At 40.2% G+C, this 25,041-nt stretch overlaps 1 protein-coding gene and 1 long non-coding RNA gene across 10 annotated transcripts in view; one reads left to right on the top strand and one right to left on the bottom strand.

The window, feature by feature from the left end:
- LOC106567401 (peripheral-type benzodiazepine receptor-associated protein 1) overlaps nucleotides 1-20,195 on the top strand; it is a 196,810-nt gene extending 176,615 nt beyond the window's left edge. For 7 of the 9 annotated variants that reach the window (XM_014136586.3, XM_082960200.1, XM_014136590.3 and 4 more), the window contains 6 exons: nucleotides 2,326-2,394; nucleotides 2,945-2,992; nucleotides 9,385-9,497; nucleotides 14,951-15,022; nucleotides 15,301-15,429; nucleotides 16,369-20,195. In XM_014136586.3, coding sequence (XP_013992061.3) covers nucleotides 2,326-2,394; nucleotides 2,945-2,992; nucleotides 9,385-9,497; nucleotides 14,951-15,022; nucleotides 15,301-15,429; nucleotides 16,369-16,725 — 788 coding nt within the window. In that variant the 3' untranslated portion in view covers nucleotides 16,726-20,195. The remainder of the gene's footprint in view (nucleotides 1-2,325; nucleotides 2,395-2,944; nucleotides 2,993-9,384; nucleotides 9,498-14,950; nucleotides 15,023-15,300; nucleotides 15,430-16,368) is intronic. The other 2 variants (XM_014136591.3, XM_014136592.3) reach the window with 2 other exon arrangements.
- A 92-nt stretch (nucleotides 20,196-20,287) lies between these two features.
- LOC123726230 (uncharacterized) lies at nucleotides 20,288-21,928 on the bottom strand. Its single transcript, XR_006758595.2, has 2 exons — nucleotides 21,823-21,928; nucleotides 20,288-20,930 (listed from the first exon to the last, which is right to left on the bottom strand). It is a non-coding gene; the product is annotated as an uncharacterized LOC123726230 (long non-coding RNA).
- Nucleotides 21,929-25,041: the final 3,113 nt, after the last annotated feature.

The raw sequence follows: 25,041 nt of genomic DNA, 5'->3' as shown, positions 1-25,041 counted from the left end.
CAAAGTGTTGGAGAAGAAAGTAAAAGTGCAATATGAGTCTTCAATATTCCCAGGTAAGAAGTTTTAGGTTGTAGTTATTAGGACTCTCTCTCTATACCATTTGTATTTGATATACCTTTGACTATTGGATGTTCTGATAGGCACTATAGTATTGCCAGTGTACCAGTATAGCTTCCGTCCCTCTCCTCGCCCCTACCTGGACTCGAACTAGGGACCCTCTGCACACATCGACAACAGCCACCCTCGAAGCATTGTTACCCATTGCTCCACAAAAGCCGCGGAACAACTACTTCAAGGTCTCAGAGCGAGTGACGTCACCGATTGAAACGCTATTAGCGCGCACCCCGCTAACTAGCTAGCCATTTCACATCGGCTACACCAGCCTAATCTCGGGAGTTGATAGGCTTGAAGTCATAAACAGCATAAAATGCTTGAAGCACACGAGCCTGCTGCTGCCTACCACCGCTCAGTCACACTGCTATATCAAATCATAGACTTAATTATACATAATAACACACAGAAATACGAGCCTTTAGGTCATTAATATGGTCAAATACGGAAACTATCATTTCGAAAAACAAAACGTTTATTCTTTCAGTGAAATACGGAACCGTTCCGTATTTTATCTAACGGGTGGCATCCCTAAGTTTAAATATTGCTGTTACATTGCACAACCTTCAGTGTTATGTCATAATTATGTACAATTCTGGCAAATTAATTATGGTCTTTGTTAGGAAGAAATGGTCTTCACACAGTTCGCAACGAGCCAGGCGGCCCAAACTGCTGCATATACCCGGACTCTGCTTGCACAGAATGCAAGAGAAGTGACACAATTTCCCTAGTTAAAAGAAATTCATGTTAGCAGGCAATATTAACTAAATATGCAGGTTTAAAAATATATACTTGTGTATTGATTTTAAAGAAAGGCATTAATGTTTATGGTTAGGTACACATTGGTGCAACGAAAGTGCTTTTTTTCGTGAATGCGCTTGTTAAATCATCACCTGTTTGGTGAAGTAGGCTGTGATTCGATGAGAAATTAACAGGCACCGCATCAATTATATGCAACGCAGGACAAGCTAGATAAACTAGTAATATCATCAACCATGTGTAGTTAACCAGTGATTATGTTAAGATTTATTGTTTTTTATAAGATAAGTTTAAGATATGCTAGCTAGCAACTTACCTTGGCTCCTTGCTGCACTCACGTAACAGGTAGTCAGCCTGCCACACAATCGCCTCGTGACGTGCAATGTAATCGGCCATAATCGGTGTCCAAAAATGCCGATTACCGATTGTTATGAAAACTTGAAATCGGCCCTAATTAATCGGCCATTCCGATTAATAGGTCGTCCTCTAAATTGTATCATAATAATTGTATTTGTCATACGAAAGTTTTACTCTGCGTGAAGTTTCAAATGTTTTCTGTCATTACTAAATTACTTGGTATTTTAACATTTTACAATTTTTTTTACACACAAAAAAACATTTGATTAAAAAAATCTTTAATCCGTCTTTCTCAAATGAAGGGGATGATAATGCAATCTTTGCGAGAGGGAGGGAATCTGATTTTATTGGTCCTCAACTGGCAGCTAAGATACTTCATTCAGGATAAGTAGAGTTATCCCTGAGTTAGCGTGCCCCGGAGCAGGTTAGTTCTGAAGGATTCGTTACCATAGAAATTTACCTGACAAAAAAGTTAGCCACGTTCATATGACTGGTTATCCCAAGTTGAACTCAGTGTTAACCAAAGTTACCTCACTATCTCCTCAAACCTGATTCGTAGGATACCCCTCTGTATGCTCTCGTAGTTTGTCTTCACTTAGACTTGATTGTGTCACTGACTGTTTTAGGATAATCATCCCAGCTTCAGCTTTTGCCAAGCCTAATTCTCTTTTAGTTTTTCATCAACTCTGTGTCATGCAAATCACTTTAGTTAGTGTAATAAGCTATGGGGGCTAATTGCTTTGGACCCCCACAAACACACACACAGGCGCACACACACCCTCAGGAACCACACACGTCATTACCCACCCTGCCAACTAGATCAAGCTGACAAACAATGTGCTTCTATTTCCTGCTTATCGTTCCCCCACAATGATCTCTGCAGATGTTTTAACCCTTTCACTTCGACTTGGTCTCACCTGCTGTGTTCTGTTCGCTTTTTATTATTATTGGTTGGTTGGTTTTTAAAATGGCTTTTTACAGCCTTCAAACTCATTCTGTCTCTTGTCTGGTCTGCTTCTTCACGATTTGGTGTCTCTGTCTGTCTGTGTTTTTCTTTATGGTTTCAAATTTGGTTTCCCTTTTTAAAACTCCATAAAGGCACTCGCTCACATGCACAGCTTCCGCGTCGGCCTGTCCCACCGCCGAAACCGAGACGATCCAAGAAAGGTGTGTCTCGCTGTCGCTGCTGACTGGCTTTCTCTCTCTCCTTTCTCCTTCCCTCTTGCCCACTCTTCCTTTGGTCTGCCTTTTTTTTCTCTCTCTATCACACTCCTTCTTGCTCACTGACCAGAGGGGATTTGTGGATTCACAGTATTAAATATACAGAACATTATAATGATCTGCCATAGACTGAGATGTAGTAGGTCGTTTTTTTTGCTGAAAATTTGTCCTAACACTTTTATTAATGCACTTGCACTTATATGCATGGTTAAAGCATTTGGATATAGGAGTTGCCATAGTTTTAGTGCGGTCCCATTCTTCAGCATCCCCTCTGATCTCCTCCATCTATCTGTGCCTCTGTCTACTCCTGTGTGACTGTCTGATATCATATCTGGCCTCAGGCTGCTCTCTGTAGGGTTGGCTTTGGTTTCTACGTTTTGGTTTGATTGAACTACTGAGTGTGTCAGAGCCAATTACAACCAGAGTGAAATGCTTTAACCTGCTTCTCTCTCCCCACCCTACCCTACCCCACTCCCGTCCCTATCTACTCTTCCAGTTGAGTCTACTGCAATGTGGGAGGATAGCTTAGAATCCTCCAGTCAAGGTTTGTAATGTATCCATCATTGGCTCTCTCTCTCTCTGCCTCACAAGCATGAAGGGACGCCCGCTCTAGCATCGACTGGAAAACTGCATGTATTAGACAAGATACACATGACATCATCATTATGAGACCTCTCTAAACCTTTCTCTAACTGCTCTAGCCTCCACCTGATACCTTGCATGTGAGTCGATCCACGCAATGAGTACCTTTTGGGTAGTGTAACTTTGTGCAAAAAAACTTTTTCACCAAACGTTTACATTCTGCCATCAAGAGCACATGTTCAATTAAAAACATGTTTTCCCATTACTATAGTAAGTGTCAAATAAAGTAACATAGTTGACCATCATCTTTCATCTTAAATCAGCCAGAAATCGCCTTGCGTCAGGGGGAATAGAATATTGTTATGTGTAACAGGAATCACAAAACAATTTAAGTTGTTATAACATGTCTCGCCTGTCTATCTATGGGTAACAGGGTTGATGTCTTATGCTTGACCAAAACACCAGGAAATGTCCAAAAGGAGTAGAACCAGCTCACCTGCTTCTACACCAATAATGTGTATAAACCGTGGATTGCTGATGCTATGTAATGGCCAATGAGAAGCTTGAAGCCACTGGCCGCTATATTAGCACTCCCCAGAAGGAGCAGTCCTCCATAGGAGTTAATGGAATTCTACAGTATTTCAATAAAATGTTTCAAGGACAAAATTCTATGTACAATGAACAAAAATAAAAATGCAACATGTAAACTGTTGGTCCCATGTTTCATGAGCTGAAATAAAATATCCCAGAAATTGCCCAAATTTGTTTACAACGCTGTTAGTGAGCAATTCTCCTTTGCCAAGATAATCCATCCACCTGACTGGTGTGGCATATCAAGAGACTGATTAAACAGCATGATCATTACACAGGTGGACCTTGTGCTGGAGACAACAAAAGGCCACTCTAAAATGTGCAGTTTTGTCACACAACACAATGCCAGAATTGGCAATTGGTATATGACTGCAGGATTGTCCACCAGAACTGTTGCCAGAGAATTGAATGTTAATTTCTCTACCATAAGCCGCCTCCAATGTTGTTTTAAAGAATTTGACAGTACCTCCAACCGTCCTCACAACTGCAGACCACGTGTATGGCGTCGTGTGGGGGAGCGGTTTGCTGATGTGAACAGAGTGCCCCATAGTGATGATGGGGTTATGGTATGGGCAGGCATAAGCTACGGACAACAAACACAATTGCCTTTTATCGATGGGAATTTGAATGCACAGTGATCCCGTAATGAGATCCTAAGGTCCATTGTTGTGCCACCATCACCTCATGTTTCAGCATGATAATGCACGGCCCCATCTGTACACAATTCCTGGAAGCTGAAAATGTCCCAGTTCTTCCATGGCCTGCATACTCACCTGACATGTCAGCCATTGAGCATGTTTGGGATGCTCTATGACCGTGTGTTCCAGTTCCCGCCAATATCCAGCAATTTCAAACAACCATTGAAGAGGTATGGGACAACATTCCACAGGCCACAATCAACAGCCTGATCAACTATGCGAAGGAGATGAGGCAAATGGTGGTCACAGCAGATACTGACTGGTTTTCTGATCTACGCCCCTACCTTTTTTAAAGGTATCTGTGACCAACAGATGCAGATCTGTATTCCCAGTCATGTGAAATCCATAGATTAGGGCCTAATGAATTTATTTCAATTGACTTAGAAAGTGCTACATCTTGTGTTTTTATTTTTGGTCAGTATATTTAAGTATTTATTTGTTGTTGTGGGGCAGTAATATTAGTACTCAATAAAAAAATATAATGATACACCTAAATGACATTTTTGTCCAGTACCGATATCCGATATTTTCCTTGCCCCCCCCCCCCCCCCAAAAAAAAACGATACCGATAACCGATATTTAAAATTTTAGGGGCCTTAAGCATTCTAGTACAGTTAAATAGTTAACACACACACATGGACGCAGCGGTCTAAGGCACTGCATCTCAGTGCAAGAGGTGTCACTACAGTCCCTGGTTCGAATCCAGGCTCTATCACATCCGGCTGTGATTGGAAGTCCCATAGGGCAGCGCACAATTGGCCCAGCGTCCTCCGGGTTTGGCCGGGGTAGGCCGTCATTGTAAATAAGAATTTGATCTTAACTGACTTGCCAAGTTAAATAAAGGTTACACACCACACTGACCCCCCCCCAAAAAAATTGTTGGCATTTACGTATGTCCCCATTACCAGTGAAACATAATCAAAACCTATTTCTTTCACTTAACTTGCTGTGCTGGTTTGTTGTTCACTTCTTCAGTCGTTTCATTCTCAACCAGGATTTCTATGGAACGCCATTTGGGTCTTTGCGTGTCAAAATAACACTATTTGACGTGTCAAATAAGCTTGTTGACCAATCAGGATCTGAATATGACTGCACATCACATAATAATTTAACGCATTCAGTCGTTTTTTACATAGTTATTAAACATTGATTACACTATCACTCGTATTTCATATGTCAGAACGATTCATCGATACGTATGCTATGATGCTGGTAAAGTTTTCTCGCGCACCTGTAGTGCCTAGCTAGCTTATGGATGCAAACACTGTTTTTCCCCAAAAACATAGCAAAATGACAATCTGTTTCAGTAGCTGTAGTTAGCTAGCGAACTTGGTAGTTAGCTAGCTAACTACATAGCTAGGTGTCATCATCTAAAATAATCCTAATTTATAAGACAGTTCTTATTTGATTAATGGTGGTCGGACCCATCCATGTGAAGCTAGCCACAATAAGGATTAGCCACAATAGTGGACTTTGCGGTTAGCCTTCAAAATAAATATTTGTATTCATTTGCGTGATGCAATGACATACATTTATTTTTAAGGCAAACCGCAAATTCCACTATTGTGCCTAATCCTTATTGTGGCTAGCTTCACAGCACATAACACGGTCCGGTCGAGCCTCACTAGCCAGATGAAGCTAGCTGGCTGCTTATAATGTTAGCTTTGGGCAACAGCTGGCTAGCTATTTTTTTTTCATGAACTGAATTTCAATTTCAGTAGGAGAACAACAAGTGGCAACCTAGCTAATACTTACAAGGATTCCTAAATCATTGCTAAGAATAATGAACATGACTGGAGTTTCTACTGGTCATTGTTTTCAGGCTGGTTGTATTGGTGCTAGCTAGGTACCCCAGAAGTTGCTGTCGAACAAATTATGCTTTAATACCAACGTGGTATTGTAAACACATCGTTCGTGGCCGGTGTTTGCTTGTTTGCAGACTTTTTTTGTACAGCTTTGACAGTGCTACTGTATCTTTTTGGACACACAAAGACCCAAACGGCGTTCCATAGTATGTATGTTGTGAAGCTAATAGCAGTGACGCTATTACTGTGTAACTCCGGTAGGGCAACATCTGAAAAATAGCGCACTCGGTAGTGTGTACCGGTGCTCGTCCAGTCGGCAAAAGCCAACATCACCCACGACAGAGAACGGTTGATTGTCAAAGGCAATGAATTCCATTATCTTGGCTTTAATGGATTTCGCCTTTGAGTTGTCTCGCTGAAATTTTCTTACTCTTTCATATGACTGCTCGACTTGTTGACTGCTCGATCCACACAGCAGACATTGTGGGCTAGGTTAGGAATGCTGTGTTGCAAGTGTAGCGCAAAATTTTACGTGCCGTCATTACGTCATGTACCTACATTATATAGGTATACATTGCAGCTTTGACATCGGTTTTTAACATCGGCAGCTAATATCGGCCAATTCCGATATGTTCACCGATATATCATGCATCCCCAAAAAATATATATTTTATGGAATAATATTGTTTTTATATATATTTTTTGTAATTGTTATTTTCAGTTCATTTGATATAATTTAAAAGTGTGCATTAAGATGTCTGTAATGGAAAATGCTTGTCATACAAATGTAGACATTAATAAAAGCATTTCTATAGCCTCCAAACAACTAGAGCTTTACAGTGATTGTGAAAACTTGGAGAAATGTTATGGTTAAGTGGGTTAAAATATTCCTAGAAGTAACAGAGGCTGCCCAGGGGCACGTCAAAAGGCTGAATTTGGCACATGAAATTCTTAATTCATATAAAATATCTGATTTATCGAATGTTCCATGTGGTCTATATTACAGGACACTTCATTTAATATATAACCATCTTTTAAAATTCAATATTGGTGCACAATTTCTACTTACAATATCAAAGGGACTCAAAAGGGACTCACTTCGTGGAACGACCCATGCGTTACACTTGATGACATCATTAACATGTGACCTCTCTAAATCTGTCTCTGACTTACTGCATCATTCTATCAGGCAGATATTAGCCTTATCCTGCTGCCACCAAGGACTGTCTGTGTTTCTCATATATTAATTTAGCGTACCGCCACTCCCAATAAGGAATAATACAAATAATTAACATTTCTGCCGAGACAAGCTTTCAACATCAGAGTGACAACAAGTTACAGATCTTCCTCAGATTCTCATCAGGTCATCCGAAAAACCTTCAAGGTAACTAGCTAGATAGCTTGTAATCCTGGAAGTGGAGCCAACTCTGTTAATAGATGTATGTACAGTGCATTCGGAAAGTATTCAGACCCCTTGACTTTTCCCACATTTTGTTACATTACAGGCTTATTCTAAAATGGATGAAATAAAAATAATCCTCATCATTCAGGTTTTTAGAAATGTTTGCAAATTGATTAAAAATAAAAAAACAGATACCTTATTTACATAAGTATTCAAACCCTTTGCTATGAGACTCGAAATTGAGCTCAGGTGCATCCTGTTTCCATTGATCATCCTTGAGATATTTTTACAACTTGACTGTGGTCAATTCAATTAATTTGACATGATTTAGAAAGGTACACAGCTGTCTATATAAGGTCCCACAGTTGACAATGCATGTCAGAGCAAAAACCAAGCCATGAGGTTGAAGGAATTATCCGTAGAGCTTTGAAACAGGATTGTGTCGATGTACAGTTCTGGGGAAGGGTACCAAAAAAATTCTGCCGCATTGAAGGTTCCCAAGAACACAGTGGCCTCCATCATTCTTTAATGGAAGAATTTTGGAACCACCAATACTTTGCTAGAGCTGGCCGCCAGGCCAAACTAAGCAATCGGGGGAGAAGAGCCTTGGTCAGGGAGGTGACCAAGAACCCTGCTGGTCATTCTGACAGAGCTCCAGAGTTCCTCTGTGAAGATGGGAGAACCTTCCAGAAGGACAACCATCTCTGCAGCACTCCACCAATCAGGCCTTTATGGTAGAGTGACCAGAGGGAAGCCAGTCCTCAGTAAAAGGCACATGACAGCCCGCTAGGAGTTTGCCAAAAGACACCTAAAGGACTCTGACCATGAGGAACTTGAACCCCATCGAACATCTCTGGAGGAGACCTGAAAATAGCTGTGCAGCTACGCTCCCCATCCAACCTGACAGACATTGAGAGGATCTGCAGAGAAAAATGTGAGAAACTCCCCAAATACAGGTGTGCCAAGCTTGTAGCGTCATACCCAAGAAGACTCGAGGCTGTTATCGCTGCCAAAGGTGCTTCAACAAAGTGCTGAGTAAAGGGTCTGAATACTTATGTGATATTTCCATTTTTTTTCTTTTTATACATTTGCAAACATTTGTAATAACCTGTTTTTGCTTTGTCATTATGGGATATTGTATGTAGATTGAGGGGGGGGGGGAAAAGATTTAATCCATTTGAGAATAAGGCTGTAACAAAATGTGGAAAAAGTGAAGGGGTCAGAAATACTTTCCGAATGCACTGTAATAATTGTTAGCTAAAATACAGTAACGTTACACTAGCTAAATCATTTTTGGGGTTAATATAGACTTGGCTGGTGATGTCATTAAAATTAAATTAAACTGTCCTTGATTTTCCCCCCTCACCCCCTCCTCCTCGCTACTTCTGCCACCGCTGCTGGAAATAAAACTTAGGGGAAACATTGTCTGCTTGCCTGGTGATAATGATGATGATCTCCTTAAATGCATTTCCCTCTTCTCCATCTCCATTATCCTCCTAACCCTGTTTCATTTTCTTTTCTAAGTGACATCACTACATGAACTCTCATGTCTTTTCGTGTTTTGCACTTACAGTTCACTAACTGTCGAGTGAAAACAGGCTAAACTGGCGTGACTCTTATGTGACCTGCAAGGAAATGGACCAAAAACATCATCATCAAAGCCAGCCACTGCTATTGTTAATCTTTTAATCTTGGTTTTCCCTGTGATGGTGTGAAGCTAGCTGTGCACTGCATGATTCTGAGTTACAATGAACTGCATGCTGACATGGAGGTTGAAATGAACATGGTGTGCCACTCAGAAATTGTAAAAAAAATCTGGTCCGAAATTTGACTCTGTATTTCTGTGTTGGATCGACAGATCCCAGCCAGTCTGGTGTTGCCATGGCGAACCCAGCAGGTCCCATTCCTCGCAGGATGAAGGCCATCTTTGACTACGACCCTCGAGAGAGTTCTCCCAACGCTGACATTGAGGTAAGCGACATACATGATCGTCCCTGTAACAAAAAAGGCTTGTGTTATAGTAACATTTTTAAAAGAGAGCAAAGTACACATTTCTGATTCAATTGACAAGAAAGCTGTAACTATAATGTTCTATTGTTTGCAATGTTCCCCCGGAACTGCCGTACAGAAGAAAGATCAGTTCATGCTGAGAAGCAGAAGATTGAACTTCACTCAACTTTCTAGAGTTTTCCCTGTTTGTTAACACCTATCAACATTTCCTTTTACTGTGGGAAATGTGATCGATTCAATGCAATATTAGCCACTTTGAATGCAACATACAGTACCAAAACAAAATGAACTATGCAAAACTAACTATGCAAGATATTTTGTTGTAGGCAAAGCACATTGGAGTAGGATTCTATTGCATTGACAGGCACGACTCAGGCCCGTATTCTACAGACCAGTGAGCCATAACCATTCAGAGCTGCAGTAGGCCTATATGCAAACAGATCATTGCCATATATGGATCTGTACCATTCACTTTGAACTGGACTGTGTTTATAGCATGAGCAGTCGTGAGTGGATGTGCTTGTTTAGAGATCAAAGCGAGAGCTACATGTAGCAACGTGTGCACATTTGTTCATATCCTTTGCTAGTTAGTGAGTTATTAGCCCAGTTATAGATCACTCCCCTGCAACGGGGGAGTGATTGCTTCCTACAAGAACACAAAACGTGCATTTCTAGCCATCTTTGAAAAGTTAGGTAAAGAGCTGTTTTTTGTCTTAAAGGGGTAGTGTTGTATTTTGAGACAGGCTTGAATAAGCTAAGTAGCCAATAGGCAGAGGGTAGCATAATTTGTCTGATTCTCTGTAGTAATGGTATGGGAATAATGATGTGTTTTATTTTGTAAAGTGGTTTCTTGCATCAAACAACACAAAATGTTCAGTCACCTTGTCTGAAAGGACAAGTGGATAAACAGATAAACAAGTCTCATGGATTGTAGGCCTACATTGAACACCACACATTGGCTGCTACTGTATGCTGAATAATAGAACAGCTATTAATGTTAAAATGTTATGGGATACATGTTAAATGTTATGGGATACATTTTTTTTTCATTGTTTTTGATGGTAGGCCACTCTGGTTGGCCTACATTATGATCAAATAGCCACAGTAGCCTACTTGACCACTGTTAAAACTGTAACTTAACGAGGGTACTGCCTACTGTAGTGCTATTGTAACCATTGACACCCAAATAGCTGCCAACTTGATCCATGGCTTGATCCATAAACTTGTATCCCAGGCTGAGACAGAGTCACCTGAAGCAGTAAAGCTAATTGTGGTAAAATGTAACATGTGCATTCTATCTGAACATTTACCATCATCATACCAGCAATATGTTACATGTTCTACTCAAAATGAAGCCTGTCTGGACTTCTGTTATCGTAACATCCCAGGTGCGTATTTTTCCAAGTCACTACCCAATCTTGGGGGTTCAGCTCATCCCAGTCTACAAACGTGTTTACAGTGAGAGAAGGCTAAAAAGGTGGAGATTGAAAGCTGGACTCATGAAGCTACTGAAGCCCTGCAGGACTGTTTTGAGTCCACTGACTGGGTGGCCCTGATGGACAGCGTCGATGACCTGGAAGAGGCAGCGGATACTGTCTCTGAGTACATTCGTTTCTGTGAGGATCTCGTTATTCACAAAAAGAAAGTCAACATGTTCCACAATAATACATCGTGGGTAACTCTGGAATTAAAAGAGCTCCTCAATCAGAAAAAACAAGTGTTTAAATCAGGTGGCAGTAAAGGGGAAAGGAAAAATCTTCAGAGGCAACTCAAAAGCAAAATCAAGAAGTGCAAGGCAGCCTACAAAGACAAATTAGAAAACCTTTTCAAGAACAGTAGGAAAGCCTGGCAAGGGCTACAAACCATCACAGGCTACAAACCAATAACATTGTATGACCATCAAATGATCTTACTTTTGCAAATGATTTGAAAAGTTTCTATTATAGGTTTGACGTATGATTTTACATCGCAGAGGAAAGTGTCCTTTGACAATGTAGACAGCATACCAGCTGTTGATTTACAGATCTCTGTGAATGACGTCAAGCAATACTTTCAACATGTCAACCCACGAAAATCATATGGTCGAGACGGCGTTAGCAACAAGGCACTTCAGGCATGCGCAGACCAGCTCGCATTACCGTTCCAGAAGCTGTTCCAGCTGTCACTGGACAGTGGGATAATTCCAGACTTATAGAAGAAGTTGCTGATTGTCCCAGTAGCTAAAAACAACATGCCAAAAGAAAATAACGATTTAGCCTTGACATCTTGACCTATGACATTTTTTGAAAAAACAAATTCTCTCTCTCATCCCAATTAGATCCAAAACAATTTGCCTACCGTGTCTCCAGGGGTGTTGATGATGCGTTACTGGTCATGTTGAACAATATCTACAAACATTACGAAAAGGCAAATAGCCTAGAGAAAATGTTATTCATTGACTTCAGTTGCGCGTTTAACACCATCCAACCACACCTACTGGTGGATTTGGGTGTCAACTCTCTACTGATCAAGTGGATTAATAGTTTCCTTGTGAACTGTACTCAACAAGTGAAGTTAAACTCCGCCATCTCTACATCTAGAATGGTTAATGCAGAAGCCCCTCGAGGTTGCGTACTTTCACCAATACTGTACACACTGTACACAAATGATTGTCAAGCCTCTAACTCAGCCCACAAATGTGACTCACCACCTGGATTCGGTCTTATGTAGCAACATTTGAATTTCTGTTTTTTTACATTGGATAAAATTAGTAACTCAGAGCTACAAAATGGTATATAATACACTGCATTTGTGGAAGCAATGGGAAAGTAATTCTGCTTTGAAAGTTGATCAACTTGTAAACTCACGTTTGGGAAAACTGTCTCAATCTTTTGGTATTACTATTGGAGAGCCATTTTTTGTCTACACCCATTCAGCATTGTTCACACCCTCTTAAGCCTTAGCCCCACCCATCTCTTTAAGGGTTGATCCATGCGTGCTGTACTAACTTGCCAGCTACTTCCAGACATCTAAGAGAGCGAGAACAGCTCACTGAACATTACTTGCCCTAGCAGAGCTGGTTAAGCTGTTATGTTATCCAGAACGTTGGTGACTGCAACTGTGCTGTCAGATTGTCCATTCGTAAATTCAGAGCGCACACTGGACACTCTGGCCAATAAGTAGTGTTGTTCCGAAAGCTATGACCTCACAATGACAGTCAAGCACCCAAGCTAACTGGCTAACATTGGCTAGCTACTTCCAGACACATAATGAGAGAACACCCCACTCTGACCATTTGGTTAAGCAGATTTCATGTTATCCAGAGCATTGGTGACTGTAACGGTGCTGCTGGCAACAATTTAATTACGCTTTATTGCCGATGTTTACTGACACCGGACATATTCAACAGGTGTTGAGCATTCGAAAATGTATCAGTTATTCTGTGCTCTGGCACACTAAGACGAGAGTCTTTTGTTAAGAAATGTTGCTAGATAGCTAGCTAGGTAAACAATTAATACCAGCGCAAGACATAATGTTAGCTAGCTAGCTAACAGTACGCTAACTTGAAATGAAAATACTTTGTAAAAATTAGAGTGGAGTCTTTGGATAAGACATGTAGCTAGCTAGCTAAACAATGGACCATAATCACAACTCATGACATTACTGCCCTGCATGAATCTGCAGGTGGCTAACCAAACAGGTTCTATGGCTATAACTAGTCAAGCAAATTTGTCTGAGATACGAAGAATAAGAGCATACACATAATGTTAGCTAGCAACCCAGCCAGCTATTGTTAACTAGCTAACAGTACACTTGAAATGATACCACTTTCTGTCAAAATCTGAAACGTGTAATATCTGAAAATGTAGCTAGCTAGACTATCTTACCTGTGGTCTGAAATCGGAGTAAGTTAGATAGCTAGAGCGAATTTACTAGCTAGTTCGTCTATCAACAGTTGCAGTGACATTCTATTGAAATGCATACTTGCATGGAGTCTTTTGCTAAGACATGTAGCTAGCTAAACAATGGACCATAATCACAAATCATGATGTTACTACCCTGCATGAATCTGCAGGTAGCTAACCAACCAGGTTCTATGACTTTAACTAGTCAAGCAAATGTGTCTGAGATACGAAGAGTAAGATCATACACAACGTTAGCTAGCGACCCAGCCAGCTAAAATTAGCTAGCTAACAGTACACTTGAAATGAAACCACTTTCTGTCAAAATTAGAAATGTGTAATATCTGAAAATCTTACCAGTATACATCATGGTTGGAAGCGTCTCCTGTCTGATTCCATGCCTGGTTGCCCTTCGTTTGACAATGTAATCCAGACTGGTGTGTTCTCCATCTCCTTAGCTATCATACTTGAATTCCACTGATTTCAAAACTCGGTCCTCCAGAAAGTGGAGAGCATACACATAATGTTAGCTAGCTAACAGTACACTTTAACTTGACAATAGGTTTATGCATTTTACTACGCGCTACATTTTTTTAAAAAGCAGCGTCTGACACGATTACCTAGACATACTGACCAGCTCCAATAGACAGACGCATGCTATATGGCAGACCAATCCAAACACATCTCTCTGCATGTCCAGCCCACTCATTATCTCAGCCAATCATGGCTAGTAGGAATGTTGCTCGCTTTTTCTGTGGCTAAACCAACTAGGCTCGTAATTTAACAATTTTATTCGTATTTACAGATGGCATACAAGTTTGATATTAAGGCACATGAAAGTAAACATGTTCGAGAAGGCATTTATGCCAATGAAAAATAAATAAAATAAATATAAATTACATTCAAACAGCCCTCCTGTGAAGTCGTTTCCTAAATCGGGTCACAAATACTTTAAATTTGCAGATGACACCGCTGTTACGGGTTTTCTCTACCCAGACCAAGCCTCTCTTCAAGGTTTTGACAGGGAAATGGCAGAATTCATCCAATGGTACGCTTTCTTGAAATAAATGTTAAAAAAACTAAATCAGAAGGAAAAAACTCCACTACCCCCTACGAAGATCAATGGGGAATCAGTCGATAGAGTGACCACAATGACTGTGCTTTTGAAAAGATGAAGAAATTGCAACAGAGAATGTTTTTTTTACGCAAACTTTACCATTTTAATGTCAACCGCCATATCTTACAAATGTTCTAGAACTCTGTTATGCGGAGTGTACTGTCCTTTGGTATGAAATGCATGTTTGGAAACATGCGAGTGCAAGACCAAATCAAGCTTCAGCGCTTGATCAAGACGGCAGGGAGGATAATTGGACAGTACTCATCCCTTTCACTCAATACTCAGTCACAGCAGCAGCCGGACAATGGGAAAGAGACTTCTTCAAAAGAAAATCAAAACAGAGATATATGTTGGACGATGCATATATGTATAATGCATCGTCTGTTGAATCTGGTCTTCTCTATCACCCTCTGCAGGCTGAGCTGACCTTCAGTGCCGGGGACGTCATTTATGTGTTTGGTGACATGGACGATGACGGCTTCTTCTATGTAAGTGTACAAGCATACACCTTTTCCAAAGAGAACAATGCAGCTATCTCTCATTTAAACAAAAACGCTGAGAAGATTGTAAGCACTCTCTTTTTGATACCGTTTCAACACTTTTAAAGGCATGACCATTTGAATGACAAGGGAAGATTTTGGATTAGATAATAGTAACATTAGTTGTTCTTGTAGTAGTAATACAGTTGTAGTTGCTGAACAGACAGGCTAGCAGACTGTCTTTTTTGATTGATGTGGGTGTCTAATGTGTATGCGGGTGTTTCCAGGGCGACCTGAACGGACACAAAGGCCTGGTCCCATCTAACTTCCTGCAGGCTATCCCAGAGGCTCCTCGGAAAGCCCCACCACCTGACCCTCAGCCTCCACCTCTAGCAGAGCCCAGGAAAGAATTACAGGTGCGTCTGTGTACGGGTTACGCCTATGACACTGTGGATACATGTGTACAGTACATCACCAACTGCTTTGTGGCCAAACACTGATGATGGCCTAATTGCCAAAACGTTTCTAGCCCGTTGCTTCTCAAAGCACAAATAGAAGCATGAAAAATTGAAATTGCTTTTGTGAAGGTGGATCCCCCACACAGCATTTGATGTTGCAGAAGACTGCCGATCTTTCTATGCACTTATTATCGACCATTTTCCAAAATATTCCCTTTTCATTTTGTTTTCATATCTATGCTTTTTTTAGTCGTTGTATGCATTTGTCTTTTTTTGGTTGTCTCTATAATTTCCGTTCTGTTTTTGCATTTCTTTTGTCCTTCTGTTTCCTGCATGGCCTTTTGCAGAAGCAAAAACGAACTGTGCACTTTAAGACTTGAGCGTAAGTGTCTCTGGGGCGGGAACACCCTCCCAGCAGAGTGCTTGTAACTAGTGTACCCTACTCCCTCCACCTTGTGCTACTCTTTATCATTATCCTTCCTACCGTACCAGTACTAGTATGTGTAGTGTCCTGTCTTTTGGGTCCCCATGTTCATGAGATCAGGCCCAGGGTGGTGTGTTGATGGGTTGAGATTTCTGAACAACTGGGTATTCTCCGCTTATCCATTCCCTACCCAACCGTTCTCCTGTAGCCCTTGGCTTCCATGATTATTTTTAGACTCCCTGATCTTTAACACGTTTAGCTTTAGAGAGTAAAATGTTCTCTCTGTTACGTGTTGATGTTAGTTAATGTACAATGTACGTTACTGACTCTTAGTAGGATTGTTGTTGATAGTATGTTACTTAACAGTTTTATTTGGATAGACAGATTCAGTAAAATACTGATAACAATAAAGAAACAAATGATCAGAAAGTTTTCTTTTCTTATACTCTGTTTGCATGGTTTCCTTCCCCAAGGTGAGCCCGAACACCTCCATGGAGCAGACAACACCAGAGGAGGTTCCACATTCACCCCTACAGACAGGGGTGACTGGCCCAGTCTACACACACCTCCACTACCTAGACCTGAATCCATCTGCAGCAGCAGCCATGATAGACCCCTCCTCCATGGACCCTGGCCCAGGCGCATACTACCCCAACCCAGCCCCAAGACAAGCCGCCCCCAGAATCAGCACCTCTCCACCCCACGTTCCACCAGAAAACCCCTCACAAACAGACCAGACGGATGTCTCCCCACCAGGCAAGAAAAAGAAAGGCTTCTTCTCCAAAGGGAAGAAGCTTTTCAAAAAGCTTGGATCCAGCAAGAAGGATTGAAACTTGGGACATTTACCCCCCCCCCCTTATTGAAAGCACTTTTACATGTTTGTTATCAGTCTTCGTTGTCTTAGTCTTTGTTAATTTAGTTGGAGTGTTCTGTAACTACAGATACACTAACTTGTCCTTGGCCGATATTATACAGCTAAATATACAGCTTCAATGGGCTTTCTTGATAATACTACTAAACCAGCTATCAATAGCGATCAATAGCAATGGATTTTTGTTTAAGGCACTAACTCCACTATGGTGCGTAGGACAAAGCCTATGAAGAGATTATTGTTTTTAAATGACATTTTTGTAGGGTTTTAGGATAAATGTCGAAAATAGGATCTGTGGTAAACACAGGCTTAGGAGATCTAATACGTTTTTTATGAGATGATCTTCATCAGCTAACGTCACTTTTTAAGAACTTTGAAGCATTTATGTTAGGAAAAAAAGCACATAAAGGCTTCATAATTCATAAAGGTTATGTTAACTGACTGATATTAACTCATAGAACAGAAAGTATAAGCTCTCCTAAGCTTGTGTTAACCTCAGACCTTATTTTCGGCGTTTATGTATCCCAAAACCCTGTTCTTTCCCCATTCATTTTCCGCATAGGAATGGTTGAACAAACCAAAGGTAACTAATTTCCGTTTTTTTACGACTACAAGCTGGCGAGCTCTATATGTGGAGAATATTTTGTCTGTATCCGAAATGGCACCCTATTCCCTTTATTGTGCACTACTTTGGGAATAGGGTGCCATTTCAAACGCAGAGATTGTCATATATAAAACATGGCAGCATCACTGACAGCATGCTAATGAGCATGTTGAACTATTTAAACTCCTAACCTGTGCTGTGCTTACAGGCTGCCTCTAAATACCCACCAATTACCTAATACGTGTTAACCATTAGTAGTCCACTCCACTCTGTGAGGGTTTGTACTTGATGTTAATCTGGAAGTAATCTCTGGAAGGATTGGATTTGCTTTGAGTTGATCAGATACAGATGCAGAGGTGACGTTCAAATGCTGCTCTAGACTCTAGACTCCCCATCGTTAGCTTTTCTATGGTCCAACTCTATCCGTGGTCCAACTCTGTCTGTGGTCCAACTCTGTCCGTGGTCCAACTCTGTCAGTTAAACTGAGGATGGAAGAGAGCATCTCTTTATCTGTTGGCTGTTGTTTCTCATCCGTCACTTTTCAGATCGATCTGGAATCTATTCTACATAGATGTATTTTAAACATCAGTTTGGTCAGTGAGTCCCTCTCTGTCTCATATCAAAAGTATTGTAACTAACTAGGATTCTTTTTAACGCTAATTGTACACTTTCACTCATTATGAGCTCACTACAGTATAGCTGAATGGAAGTTGTCCCTTTAACAACAACTCCGTCCATTTCATTACGATTGACAACCATAAAGTAATTTATTTTAGATCTTTGTGTTGAAGTTGAGTATGTTTGGTAAATTGTGTTTTTAGTGTGAGGAACGATGGGTCTTATGGCCTCCTGAAGTGTGTAGACAAAGCGAGACTGACGGTGGCGAGACTGAAACCTATCTATGCCTTTCTGTCTAATGTTGGCGCACAGACCTCATACTCATGTGTGTGTGTGTGTGTGTGTGTGTGTGTGTGTGTGTGTGTGTGTGTGTGTGTGTGTGTGTGTGTGTGTGTGTGTGTGTGTGTGTGTGTGTGTGTGTGTGTGTGCATGTCTGGGCGTGTATGGGGTAATTTCCTGTCACTGTACTGTCATAGTATAGTGTCTTAGTCCAGGGTCTGTCTTGAGTCTGTCCTTATTCTTTCGATTTAGATGTTTATTTTCCTCCATTTTAGGAGTGTTGTAAGGACAATGAACACTAAAACATTTGGAAGTGTTTATTTTATTCTACCATGGTTAACAACCCGACTCATGCACTGTAACTGCATTGTTTGATCCAGCTGCTCCATCCAGTATAATATGCAGTAATAGTTTTCTGAAGGTGTCCAAATGACAGGCGAAGTTAGTAAATGTAATAAGTTGGTTTTATTTGTTTGTTGGGTTGAATACAGGGCTGGTGTTAAATGTTAATAATTTCTCAGGTTCAACTAGTTTTAGTCACTCAGCTCTGCTCGGTTGAGCCACCTCGGCTCACTAAAATGTGTCTGTTGAACCGTAGAGGGAGATTCTTGCCAAAACATTAGGTGCTTTATCCGTTACTATAACGAGTAGATACCAAGCATGAAACACCAGGGGTGTGTTCATTGGGGTGAAATAGCTAGAAATATACCGCATAGAACAGATGTATGTTATACCTAATAACAGCCTATGTGAGGCATGTCTGTTCTATAGGCCACAGTTTTATCTGCAACATTCTGAACATTGCTTGGCGACACCTGACTCCAGACGTTGGAGGAGGCAAATCTGGTTTCTTTGATGTTATGAATGTTTTGAGTTTTATTTATTTATAATTTTAATTGTATAGTTCTATCAGTGTTACAAATTAAAAGGGACAATAACGAATAGCAGAAAATGAGGAAACATCGGTTGCGCCACTTTTAAGCTGGCCTTGAATAATCCTGGTAAGAAAGCAGAGATGATAAGGTGTCAGTACTGTACTGTACATGTCGGGTTGTACTTTAAAGTGGCTGAACATTTACAGTGGATATTTGTATTCCTTCACAGCCTTTAATGGACCAATGTTCCCCTACCTACCTGCTCTAATCTGTAGTCAGAAAGCAAGTAGCATTCATTGTTATTGCAAGCTTTAGGAGCGTACTACTACTGCCCATGTCTCCACATAGGCTACATCTACCCTGCTCTGCTATCTAAATAGGACCTTAACCCTTAGCAAGCATTTTGATATAGTTGATATAATATTTAGCCTTACAAGACCTGTTTAGTCTTAATATGTTGTTTACACTACTTTATTGATTGCATGCATAATAATGATGTTATACCCATATTTGGCCTTATTTATTATTGTCATATTTCTGTATAGGTCTAACGTTACTTGGCGTTATGTTTGCAATATTTTAGTCATCTGATTGATTATTGATGCAGTGGAAGCCAAGTGTGGAGTATTATGGAATTTCAGGAGTCTATGTGTGTATGTGTATTATAATTTACAGCTAGCTGTATGTTACTGTAAGTGAGGCACTATGGGGCTTTGGACTATAAGGTATGATCATATTTTCAAACAGAGAATGGAACTTTTTTTGTCTTTCCTGACCTGTATGTATGCTTTCTTTTGAAAACAAGGGGAAGATTTACCTTTTGTATCTTAAGGTTTGTATTACCCATTTTGGAAAAGCTCACCTGTAAATATGTTTTTGTTTTGATTTTGTTAATAATGTTTTTCAGATGTCTTTTTGCATGTGGAGGCAGTGTTGTTGATTGAGGAACAATAACTCAGAAGTAGTGCACAGAGGACTTGTTGACTTGAAATGGTGGCGATTTCTTTCAATATGGATCTTTTTACAGGAATAAAGTATATTTTCACATAAAAAGCAGTTGTGCTGTGGATTATTATGTGAATTTTGATTTTGACTTGGTGTTAAAAATGCAAATGAAAGTAGAGTTATAGAAAATACCAAAAATATCACATTTTATTTCATTCTTTATTGAGCACAAATTTTGCAATTCCCTTACCAATACAGACTTATCTATATGCATCATACATTTCTAAAGCATAGAATGATAAGACCTCTTTAAAGGACCAGACCATTTACAGTTCAATGGAAATTAGTCTATTTATACAGTTTGAGAAATTTAAAACATTTAATGTTCAGAATTGTAATATGAAACGCATTCAGAGCCTCACATTTTTTTAAGGAGAAGCATGAGGTATTTCCAGCTTTGTTCAGTGTTGGGTGGGTGCACAGCCCATGTGAACTGTAGGGGGTGACACTCTGAGTTGTGCACACCACCACTATGTGAAAAAAAGCGGGTTCCTCTTTTTCTAATTTCCTGTATGTGAACAGTCTCTCTCTTCAGGCGCCATTTTGGTTGCTATGTCTTTGTCACCGTAGCCAACAGTACACTCATCCATAAAGTAGGAAACACTACACTGTGGTGAGGAGTTTAGTAGTGCTTTCTACTTTATGGATGACTGCACTGTACTTCCTCCAATGTCTTCCTTTCCCGCTTCTTTCGTTTCTTCTCCTGCACCTGCCTCAACACTGGTGCCAATTTATTTATCCAGGTTACTCTCATTGAGATAAACTACATTTTTCAAGAGAGACCTGGTCCAACCAAAACAGCAGCAGGGGGGAACAATGTTTGAAACAAATATCAGACATACTGTAACAACTTACAGCCATAGACACGTCATAAAATAAAATATTTAGATTTCAATTACAGAAACATACAAGCGTCATAGATTTAAAAAAAATACTGATATAGAGCTTCCTATAGAGTAATGGTCATGTACAATTGTATAGTTATGAGGAATGATGTAGTTAGTTTCACATATTTGAGAGAGAATAAAATGCACAGGTTCTTAATGCCGAAGAGATTTAGCATTGATCAAAGGCAGTAGAAATGAAGGGGAAAAGACAACACCTCCCCTTCCCTCAAACTGTGCCCAGAGTCAGTTTCTCTAACTTAGATCAGTACAATGGCATTGTTCTGTTCAGACAACATAACAACGCCATTGTACTCAGCTAAGATCAGTCTATTGAGGCATTATCTGGTGGAAGCCATTTTGTCTTACGTGAGTGCGCTTTTTTCTCCTCTGAAGACAGGTGATGTAAAAATTATTCTCCTAACAATGTTACAGCAAATATGATTGTTGGTTATAGTAAACTTCTTTCTATTCACTTGAAATCTAAAGACAATGCAAAACTCCAAAATGTCCCGAATTTATCCCCATTCCTGTTTTACAGTGAACATTTGGTATGGTTTCTTCTTTTTAAATGAATGAATGAAGATTTCACACTATTACTATATACATTTTTTCCCCACACATTGATCAGCTGTACACATCCAGACATTTTAGCGTCGTAGAGAGTGAATGGACTAGTAACAATGGCCCCCATTAGAATGATCTCTCCTTACCTAAATTTGACAATTTCTATTCCATCTCATCACGAAATAACATAATTTTTTACCTAATACAATATGTTCATACTGTACCTGAGTGAAGACTCCTTTGTCTCTACAAAAAGTGAAGAGCTTGTCCAGCGGTCTAGGTGCCCGGTGTCTTCTCCCCTCCCTGGAAGAAGTGGATGAAGAAGAAGAAGTTGTCTCCTTTTTAAACCTCTCCGCCCACGTGGTACAAACCACAGGAAGAGGTCTAACAGTCACAGGCGTTCTCTCCTTCTCCTTCCGTCTCGCTCTTTCTCCTTCCGTCTCTCTTTCTCTCTTGCAGATGCAGTTTACAATGCCTATCAGGCATACGAAGAAACACACAACAGACACATAATCCTCTACTCTACATGTGTTAGTTGATTTTGAAATCACACCATTTTGAATCCAGAATCCACCCTGGTTATTTAAGACCTATTCTCTCACAGCCCCATATCCAACTTTATCCTCAGAACTTTCTTCGATCATCTTTCTTGGTAGGAAATTAGGCCAAAGGAGGGAAGTCAATGAGCCAATACATGTCAATAGACGGTTTTAGTGCATAAACACAATTTATGAAGTAAACGTACTGATATACCAACTAGGAAACTGAGGGCCCTCTCAGGACTTTAGCCCCCTAATCCCATCTACTATCACCCCAATAATTTTACAACCTCATGTTCCTTTTTGTGTAAAACCACGGTAATCCCCTCTTATCTCCTTCTTTCTCTCTTCCATTGGCTTTTGAAACCATGCTCTCATCTGTAATCTAGACTGCTTTATATTGTCAATAACACAGTTGCAAAATTGAAAAGAGAAACCGAAAACTTTCAATGATGAGAATCAATTGGAAGAGAGAGATAAACTACGATAGTGTTCATGATGAGTGTGTGCATATGTCTCTTCAGAAATATCACATTAGTTCATTTTAAATAACTTAGTTATAGTTACAAGAATATCAGATGAGATCAGTCAGGTGAAAAAGTGTATTGGTTTTACCAGTGGAGGTTGGATAAGTCGTGCCAAAGGGTTAGTTGAGCCCCCCCTTGTTTCTAGAAAACTCTACACAGAATTAATCATGTGACCAAATATTTAGGAAGAGGTCATAATTTCATGCAGTCTGTGAAGGAAAAAAACACATGGAAAAAGTGGTAAGCAAGATTTTCACAAAGTCAAATGAATTTATTGTGTTAAAGTTTTCCTGATGCTTGTATCTGAAGCAAAGTAGATCATTTAAAGACTGTTTCATACATCTGTTATGGTCTCTGTAAGCTACAATATGACATCCTAAACCTTGCGTGAAAGTGCATCTTCGTAGCTGTGTGGGCTAATACAGTAAAAATGGTTACTCTGGGGGAAATTGTGCTGTTTGGCCAGGGGCAAGTTGGGCCAATGGCTCATTATACCCCATACAAATGATGATTACATTGTCAATTTTATGCATAAAATGTATAGTATTTTTGCAATTTGTCATGCAGATGAACTCAAGATAGTGCATTTTTATTGTTACAGAGCAGACACAATCATGCCCTGTGTATACAAATGTCAAACAAGCAGGGGTCTTGCCCCCTTTGAGGTTCTTGAAAGAGCAGCCAAGGAAGTGAGAGGAGGGAAGAAGTCCATTCAAGCAGCAGCAAGGGATGAAAACATTGATCGATTGACACTGAAGAGGTACAATGACAAAAAATAAACCAAACATGTACCGTTTGGAAAGAGAGGCTAGATAGAGGCACACACGCTCTTTTCTCATGACATGGAGTCGGAGCTTGCTAAACATATCAATAATCTCACAGGACAGTTTCATGGGCTTAGTAGCCTTAAATGCAGAAAGGCGGCTCAACTTACCCTGTTCCTATGCTCTATTTACCCCATACCCAGGGTAAGTTGTGCCAGAACAACCTATGTTTTCAAAACTGTTATGTTTACATTAATTCAGATTATTTCAAGGGATACACAACATCCTGAAATATATGTAGATATACATATTTGTTAGAAAGAATACTATATTTCCCTTGACGTAGTGATGCTAAATGTAAAGAATAACTCAACATACCCCAGCACACTACATGGCATTATTTATTTTAATTCATTGCTCAGTGACTTTACCTGCATTGGTATTGTGCAACTGTCTGATAATACTATTTCAGGAAGTACCTGTTGGAAAAAAACACATGTTATTTCCTGTGTGAGGCCTACTCCTGCACTGTAGTCTTCACACATACTGTATGTCACTCTCAGTAGCTTTCTTTTTCCTTTTCTTGGAAACAGGAAATACTGTATTTGCAGTATATACATATGTTTATACTGTATATAGGCATTCTCATAGGTAAGATTAAACTATATGGATTGGATTATGCTATAAAGTAGCATAACATAGCTCCTCCCCTTTGCCCTGACCTCCTTTATAGAAAGGCTCACTATGGTATATCTAAAACGACTTGTTACCCACATTGTTCTTGCTGGCTTCATAGCGAGATATTTTCATGTCTAAGCAACCCACAGCTCAGCTCAGAGAGAGATGGAGGAAGTGGGGGAGGGCTGCCTGCACCACAGCAAAGCACCAGAAGTGTGCACATTAGAAAATACACTTGACTTCTTTTAAATGCTTGCAGAAAATACATTAATTCATTTTCATTTAAGTTAACAGTTTTGAAAGGCCTTGACATTAAACTTTGTATAGAAGGCACAGGGAGGAAATCAGCTTGCGAATCAGTTTTGTGCCAATGCAATCAGACTTGATCACTACTATTTTATCATGTATGTTTTGATTTGGGCGCACACATTTCCAAACCAATGAATGCTTGTCAGTAAAATTCAGATCAAGTCAGGCCTTTGTACTTTATCAGGTGGAGCTGAGCTCTACACAATAAGAGTCCTCTCTCCCTAGGTCTTTGTTGATAAGAGATGGGTCCTTAGGGGTCTGGTGGTGGCAAAGTTAAGTTTTATTTTCTACTCTACAGTTTGTTTGAGGGACTTCACCACCGTTGCTGTTCACAGCTGAAAGGCCAGAGAGGTTTCAATTCCCTCTTCGACCCTACGATGTAAGAACACTCTCACCAGTACAGCCGTGGGGGAGTGGTTTGTAACTATGACAACCGAGGAGATGGAATGGCAATGGGTGGGAAAAGGGGGGTCTATGGGGTTGGAAGAGATGAATGGATATGACAGTGGGTGTTGAAATGTAAGGTTACTTGCGTAACCCAGGTTCTCTGATATTAAGAGTGAAATATCTCACATATGGTATTCACCAGAATCTCAGAAGCTCGAAGAACTTATTACACATCTGTT

The sequence above is a fragment of the Salmo salar genome, chromosome 13 (genome assembly GCF_965601325.2).
Source record: "Salmo salar chromosome 13, fSalSal1, whole genome shotgun sequence".
Classification (NCBI taxonomy): Eukaryota; Metazoa; Chordata; class Actinopteri; order Salmoniformes; family Salmonidae; genus Salmo; species Salmo salar.
The sequence above is the reverse complement of the archived record's forward strand: the minus strand, read 5'-3'. Positions and strand labels throughout refer to the sequence as shown.